This window comes from Typha angustifolia, chromosome 15, assembly GCF_048772165.1.
Source record: "Typha angustifolia cultivar Huaian chromosome 15, ASM4877216v1, whole genome shotgun sequence".
Classification (NCBI taxonomy): domain Eukaryota; kingdom Viridiplantae; phylum Streptophyta; class Magnoliopsida; order Poales; family Typhaceae; genus Typha; species Typha angustifolia.
This window is the reverse complement of record NC_133253.1, coordinates 7276042-7283699: the sequence shown is the minus strand read 5'-3', so window position 1 is coordinate 7283699 and position 7658 is coordinate 7276042. Positions and strand designations below refer to the sequence as shown.

General features: G+C 39.7%; 2 protein-coding genes across 3 annotated transcripts; one reads left to right on the top strand and one right to left on the bottom strand.

Annotated features, from left to right (window-relative positions):
* LOC140778360 (octanoyltransferase LIP2, mitochondrial) lies at positions 1-2606 on the top strand. 2 transcript variants are annotated; one of them, XM_073123033.1, is made up of 2 exons: positions 1-167; positions 1623-2606. In XM_073123033.1, the coding sequence occupies exon 2, from the start codon at positions 1652-1654 to the stop codon at positions 2345-2347; it is 696 nt and encodes a 231-aa protein (XP_072979134.1). In that variant the 5' UTR covers positions 1-167; positions 1623-1651; the 3' UTR covers positions 2348-2606. The 2 variants fall into 2 exon arrangements, with proteins under 2 accessions (XP_072979134.1, XP_072979133.1); XM_073123032.1 differs by having other exon boundaries at positions 3-167; positions 1629-2606.
* Positions 2607-5792: 3186 nt separating this feature from the next.
* On the bottom strand, positions 5793-7658 carry LOC140779762 (F-box protein At4g18380-like). The gene is made up of 2 exons (XM_073125010.1): positions 7443-7658; positions 5793-7164 (listed from the first exon to the last, which is right to left on the bottom strand). Exon 2 carries the CDS (start codon positions 7086-7088, stop codon positions 6021-6023), a length of 1068 nt encoding a protein of 355 aa, XP_072981111.1. The 5' UTR covers positions 7089-7164; positions 7443-7658; the 3' UTR covers positions 5793-6020.

Genomic DNA, 7658 nt, shown 5'->3' with positions numbered 1-7658 from the left:
ATCAATTCAAGCTTGATTCCGGTCGATAAGCTCGGTCAACTCGGCCACACACCCACGCATACACATTCCCTCTTCTTCTCCTCTGCTCTGCGACGCCGCCCCCGCCCCCGCCTCCATCAACCCTGGGTCGAGATGCCGCTGGCGAACGCTACCCTCCCCTCTCTGCGGTGCGTTCTCTCTCTTTACTTCTCTATCTTTTCTCTTAGCCAAGTTTCGCCACCGTCGATGCCTCTTTCTTCCCCACCCCGACCGCCTCGGCTCTAATGGTCTCCGCCGCCACCCTCAGCTGCCGCCTGTCCCCTGCGTTTACCTCTTCTCCCCTCTTCGCCCTTCTCTGTCAGCGAGAGAAATTAGAATCTAGAGGCCGATTTGTTGTTTTAGTCCGATTCACGTGATTCGCAGTAAAGTTCTGAAAACTTGCTAAAAGATCGGATTTTCTTTTTCGTCACACAGTTCTCATATGCACAAATCCGTATGTCGAGTTCTCTTTGTACATTTTAGGTTGGTATGAGAATAATTTGGATCACGCATTCAAGTACTGTTTCTAAATTGAAATCTTTATATATGGAATATGGTAGTAAGTTTGATGGGATTGATAAATCTGGTTAGCATCTGAAGACTCTTCACTATTTATTTTGAGCTTTCTTCCTTCTCATGGACAATTTTGGTAATCAGTACTTATAGGAGTGCTTCCGCCGCAATGAATTGAATTGGGTGTTCCAATTTCCAAGGAATGAGGCTACCTCCAATTCTTGGATCTTGATGGATCATTACATGCAGTCTTAACTCTATTGATCAAGAAGCATAACTCAAACCTCTGACTATGTCTTTCATGTTACATTAGGTACTATCTTAGTAAATAGTAATGCATGGAAAGATTAGTCCTTTAATTCCGTTTTGATAAAAATGTTGGTAGCAAGTTCAGTTGTTCTGAGCTTGATACTGTGAGTTACTTTGATGTCTCTCTCATGATAGTGGATGAAAGTAGTTAAATGATTTTCCTTCGTTCCTTACAAAGAAGTTACATTGTTTACTCTATTAGTTGTGTTTAATCCAACGTTTTTAACTGCCTTGTCTATTTATTTGTATATACATGCTATGCCTAGTTTAATAATGATACAAAATGACAGGGTGTTTTCTTATCCTATTCTTTTTCTTCCTATGAGAGGTTACACAGTATATATAGATAAAATAGACATTGCATCTTGGTGTATCTTAGCATATATGTTAATAAGCATTTATTTTGAGGGACATGTATAAGTAAATATCCTTCTTTTCTTTTAATTTATGCTTTTGGCATTATCATGGATTATATGATGGTCGAATCTTTTGATTAATGTTTCCTTTCCCGCATGTGATTGTTTAAAAGATCTAGCCCGACTAATTGTGGAAGATGGAGTTTGGTTTGATTTAAATCTCTCCATATGCAATTTCATATATATATATATATTCTAGCTATTCTTGATAACATTACTTTACACCATGTTCCTCCCCACTTTATCTGAAATAAATGTTTTGCTCAGCCACTGTGAAATTGTGTTCTTGTGTACAGATTAATGCATTGCACCAGATACAACATGATGCAGCACTTAATTAATATTGCTTGAAATTCTTGTGACAAGGAACAGGTGCATGGACTAAATCGCAAGAAATGACAATAAAAAGGAGCCTTGAGGTCTGGAAGATGGGAATTGTCAATTACTTAGATGCGCTCAAGCTCCAGGAAAGGCTTTTTGCTGATAGAAAAGCTGGTAAAATAGCAGATATGGTATTATCTCTTCAACATCCTCCTACTTACACACTCGGGAAACGGCGAACATATCACAACTTGTTAGTAGCCGAAGCAGACCTCAAGTCCATGGGTGCTGAGCTTCACTATACAGAGAGAGGAGGAGACATAACATATCACGGTCCAAGACAAGCTATCCTTTATCCCATTTTTAATCTTAGGGACATTGGATTTGGTGCACGGAAGTATGTTGAAGGCCTTGAATCTGTGATGATCAATGTAGCCTCTTTATATGGTGTGAAAGCTCATCCAGGTAAGACAGGTGAAACTGGTGTCTGGGTTGGAGATAGAAAGATTGGTGCTATTGGTGTAAGAATATCTTCAGGCATCACTTGTCATGGATTGGCTTTTAATATTGATCCTGACCTGGACTATTTTAAGCACATTGTTCCTTGTGGTATCGCGGACAAAGGGGTAACATCATTGAGACGTGAAACAGACACAGAACTTCCATCTGATGAAGTGATCCATGAACAGCTCATTCAGTCCTTCCTCGAAATTTTTCGTTTCAGCGACATCAAATGGAAACATGATTCATCATGTTTAAACACTAACTAGGTTAAGTGAGATCGCAGGCATTGGCATTATTTTGCCAGTCTATAATCGCAATTGCTTTTACCCCTTGTGATTGTTATTCACTTTGATAATAAAATATTGAAGATTTTCTTGTACTACTTCTTTAAGGACTTCAAACTTTTTCCATCTCTGTAGTGAAACAACTTGGTTCTTTGGTACTAATTTGACCACAATGGTCATGAATTGTACTTTCTAAGACATTGTTACTTCCTCACAGAATTTACAGACAACTTCCACGCTCTGGCTTTGGCGTGTACTGCTAAATGGAAGAATTTGCTAGAGCTTGTTCAATGCTGGAGACCGCAATGGTCTTCAAATCAGTTTAATTTGGTTTGATTGGGCAGAGAAGATTAGTATCATGTGCTGCTACTACTAATTGCATTGAATGGTTAGCAAGTGAATTCAGCAGGGTTCTCTTGGGAATGTTATGGGAATATAGAGTTGAACTATGGACAGCTCAATTTCTATGGCATTTCTGAAATCAAATGAATTATTTCAGTTGCTAAAAATTCATTTCATCAATTTGTCTGATTATACCTAATTTACAATGAGAATTTTTTATTTTAGGTCTGCCTCTACTGGTTATTCGACTCTTTTTTTTTTCTTTTCTTTTCTTTTATGCAAGAAACCACCTTATGTTCATATCACAAGAAATATACTTAGTATATTACTTTTTACAACTTAATTGACTGTATATGGTACTTTCTCTTAAAAAATAGAATGCCTTTAGTTGGATCTTCTTCTCCTCAAAAAGACAGGGCATTTATCGGTATCTAGAAAAAGATCACATCGATTACACTTCCATCATAAAATTTATGAGAGGTAGTTTTTGTTCAGTTATAGGTGAGAAAGGAGTCATTTTTCTCTCAGGTAACCTTTTACATAGTTGGCAATATGCTTGACTTAGATGCACACTTTTAACTCCTACCCTGCTCCAGATCTTTAACTGCTACTGCTCTAGAAAAGCCTGAGGGAGTAGGTAAATTCTGGAATGAACTGAAAGTCTTTTGGTCATGCCAACCAGAATGGCGACTTTTTCCTGGCTTTTGGAAAAGTTGCTTGTGGGACTCTAAATTAATGTGCCTAGTATTGGGGCAAGAAAGGGATGGACAATTAGGTTTTCACCTGAAGAAGGAAAGCATGTAAGGCTTGAAAGGCTTATTACAATATCAAACACTAAGAACTTGGGTTTATGCTATAAAATTCTTAATAGAAAAACAAAAATCACAGGATCATCATCATATTACACCTCTTGAGTTGTTGAGGGTTCACATTTCTAGTCTATGCAGTAATTCTCTGAATCCTGATATAAAAAAAGTTTGATGTTTGATGACTACTTTTAGTACATTAAGGGCCTTATTATCCATCATAATGATTGTTCTTAGCAGACCAGATAAAAGAAAATGAATATTCTAAACAATCTCCTTTTTCTTTCTAATTACATCTGCTTTCTTATAGTATACTTGTTCTTCCAACCCCAGTTTGATAACCTGGATTCTTACACAATCATGGCAAGAATTATAATACATAGAAAGATATCTGGTACTAGTGTGGCCACCTTTAAAAGCCACTTCTTTCTTTACTACATTATGACAACAAATTGAACTCTAATAATATCAGCAAATGGGTCATTGGATAAAAGGCCTACCCATAATGAAGAAAAGTAACTTGCCTCATCTGAAACTTCCAAATGCACCCCAACATCCTATACTCTTCATTGAGGTGGGGTATGGAATGCCTGCTAAAGGAAAGACATCACTTCTCCACTTAGAACTTTGGTGGCATCCCCATCCATAAAGAAGCAGAGACAAAAAAAGGGAGTGGCAAGTGCCATAAAACTGATGCTAAAGGTTGTCTGGTCACCAACCTGAATGAGGACCATAAACTTTTTCTGGTAATCTACTTGAGAAAGAAAGGTGATCCTCTGAAGTGCACTTGTGTGGGCTGTTGCCTTCTTCCTATCCTACTTATAACTTTCTCCTTTGTCCTCTGCACTGCTAGGCGCTAGCTTTTGCTTTTGCTTTTGCTATGCTCTGATGAGTCCCCACAAGCCGCCATAGTCCCTAAACTTTGTAATGAAACTGTTGATGGGCCTATGGAGAATAGTTAAGTTGGCCTTCTGAATTACTGCCTTAGCCTAAATTTCATATATAAGGAGTCTTCAGTAGACTATTCTAAAAATTTAAGCTGTTATATATCTTCTATATATATAGTGATAAGGTTTGGAGAGTTAATTACTCTACAATGGTTTCTTTTAAATATTTTCTTCCCCAATTTTTCTACAGAAAGGATGCACTACTACATGAATATATTTCCTTTTTTGTCCTCTTGTGAGTTGTGAGGAAGATAAGATAGACTACATCAGCATCAGATTACTATTGAAGAAAGCCTTGCTAACTTTGATCAATTCAATCTCCTGGCCCACATTCTAGAATAGTAGTAAGACCAATAGAGGAATTCATAAATTATAGGCAAACATAGCTGTTAACTGTAGTCTTTGCCTTAAAAAAGATCCATTCAAATAAGTAGTCTGAATCCTTCCAATAAAAGTATCCATTGATAGGAACAAAGGAAAAATATAATTGCCAAATTACCCACAATTTCTTTTTAAACACTGTGATCCAAATCCTTTGAAATAATCCAATAGCACATATGTTTTTCCATTAAATGTCACATTCGATCGTATCAGCCATGACACGAGCTCTGCTGCATTAAAGATCCCCACATTGCAACCTAATCGGCCTTATCTTAGCTGTCTCTGTAGCTATCACATGTATAATCTGCTTAATAAATCACATTTGCACGTTCATTAGTCCCCTAAACTTTCAATATTAGTCATCCATATCACCAAGTGATATAGTCTCATTAATTGTGGTTCTAGCTGTTTCTCATTATACTACCATATTAGTTGTTAGCAACTTAATTTATTGTTGCTTATAGCCCGTTACATGAAATGCAGTTTAAGATAATGTCATTACGCGTGGATTAGCACGCACACAGAGGAATCAAACCATGTGTAATTGTCTTAATTTTGTCATTGCCAGAGCAAACAAGGTCCAGATAGAGAGATTAAATTTCGTAATCAGTATCTTAAAAGGAATTAAGGGGAGGTCAAAATGTTCTAAATGCTAAATCTGTAAATGTTCCAGCAGCCGAACTGAGTTCTTTGAAGCCTGATAAATGTCATCTGTGCCAATTGCAAATAAAGAATAAGAATAGCATAGATCAGAAGGAATTCTATTCCAGCAGAGATGAGAGATTGTTTTCAGTGCTCCAGAGTTACAATTCAAGGATGTTATAACCTTTATGATATCTACTGGGTTGGCTAATGTTAAACATTGAAAAGAAATGAGATTGGAGATATGCAAGATCCATGATTATTGCAGCTACTATTTGCAACCAAATAGGAAAAACCAAAGACATATCATGGGAGATGGAGAAGTATTCCATCCATGCGTGATATATATATAAAATTGAAACTATCCATATTACTTCTGTACAGAATACTAGAAAGTAACAAAAGATAAAACAGACTACAACATCACAGACCTCAAGTGTTGCAGAAGTTGGATTCTGCTGCAGGTTCCAGAAATGAGAGCAAAACAGGAACCCTGCTAGCTAAACTAGAGAGATCTGCATCAAGAAGCTACATGATCTAGAATCCATTCATCTCTAAGAGGTAGGTCCGCCGCTTGACCAGTGCCTTCACAGCTGCTCTGAATGGGCCGTCAAAGGCTCCAGTAACAAGAGTTTCTACCTCCTTCTTGCTACTATTGCCACCACTACCACCCTCACCTGCGGGCTTGATCGCAACAAGTGTAGCACCCTGCATTTTCATCCCCTCAGGCAGCTCCAAGTATGGAGCATACCTAAGCTTCATGTTGGAAGCTGGCACTTGAGTCCTATTGGATGATGCCGAAGCTGCCAATGGTTTCTCTCTGAATTCCTTCAGCTGCTCCGCCCCCATGGTCAGGGTTCCTTGCCCATCGGCGTCCGTCAAAATCAAGCTCCTCAACGTCGGATGCTCCTTAATTATCTGCCGGAGAAGATAGTGCCTTGTGGAAGCAGCAATTAAGGAGCTAATGGTCCAGACTACGCGCAACTTTAGCCCTCCATTCGTGTAGAACGACTCCGGGATGCTCCCGTTATTATCTTCCCCAGGAGAAGGTTCCTGATGGGAAGGAGCCGGTTTTCGATCGACAGGAGTACCACCCAAAACGATGCAGCTCTGAAGGGTGCTTCCGAACTCTGCCCTCCATTTCAAGAAGACCCCATCCTCCGTTCCAACATCACCGGCCGGGAGCTCGATCCTCAGATTGCGGACATGAGTGAAGTTCTTCAGGACTTGGGCCGGGGAGTGGTGCGAAAGTTGGGGGAGGAGTGCTTTGTTACCCCCATTGGTGCTCTGGAGTTGGCTGAAGGGTTTCAACAGGGTGGAGAGCATGAACTTGAGGAAATTGGAGATGAGGCTCCTCGGCTTCGGCGCCAGGTTCAGGGCATCATCCGGGTCGCCGTCGGTAGCGACGACGCGGTCGATCTTGACATAGACGTCGTGGACGAGTGGGACGAGGGAATTGAAGCGCTTGGAGACGGCGGAGCAGCGGCCGAGCGACCGGACATCGGTGAGCTTGTTAAAGATGACGAGAACTATGGAATCCGGAATCCGGTCAAATTGGTCTTGGAAAAGAAACGGGTCTGCGTGTATTCTGGATTTCGATTGCATTTTGGGTAGTAAAATTCCCGAACAGTAGATCTTACTTCCAGATGCCGACACAAGGTGGAAACTTTCCAGGAGATAACTGCAAACGCACACCATAAGCTAAAGGTAAACAACACTGATCAATTGTAACAAAATTTTAAACTCGTATCCACAACCAACAAACCAAAACCGAAAAAGAAGAAAACTTTCCGCACAAATCAAGAGAGTGAACAGACAAAGAACCATTTTTTTAACCGATACTATTCGTAAACTCGATCTTTTCACCCCGAAAAGAATCTCACGAAGCAACAAGTAGACATAACAACACCATCCCAGCACAAAGAAACAGCAAATTAGCACAGGATTCAGACTATTTACCTACGAAATCGCCCTCAAAATCTCAAGATCCTTCGGCAGAGGATCCTCCGAATCGGATCCTGGAGCTCCCAAAGCACGCAAAAAGAAGAACTTTGAACTAGGGTTTCTGCACTTCAATTGATCGAGAAGAGGGAATTTAGGGTTTTCGACAACAGATCTCCTGATCTCTTTATAAATCTCCAAAGATATGTTGGGAAACGGAGAGAGAGAGAGATA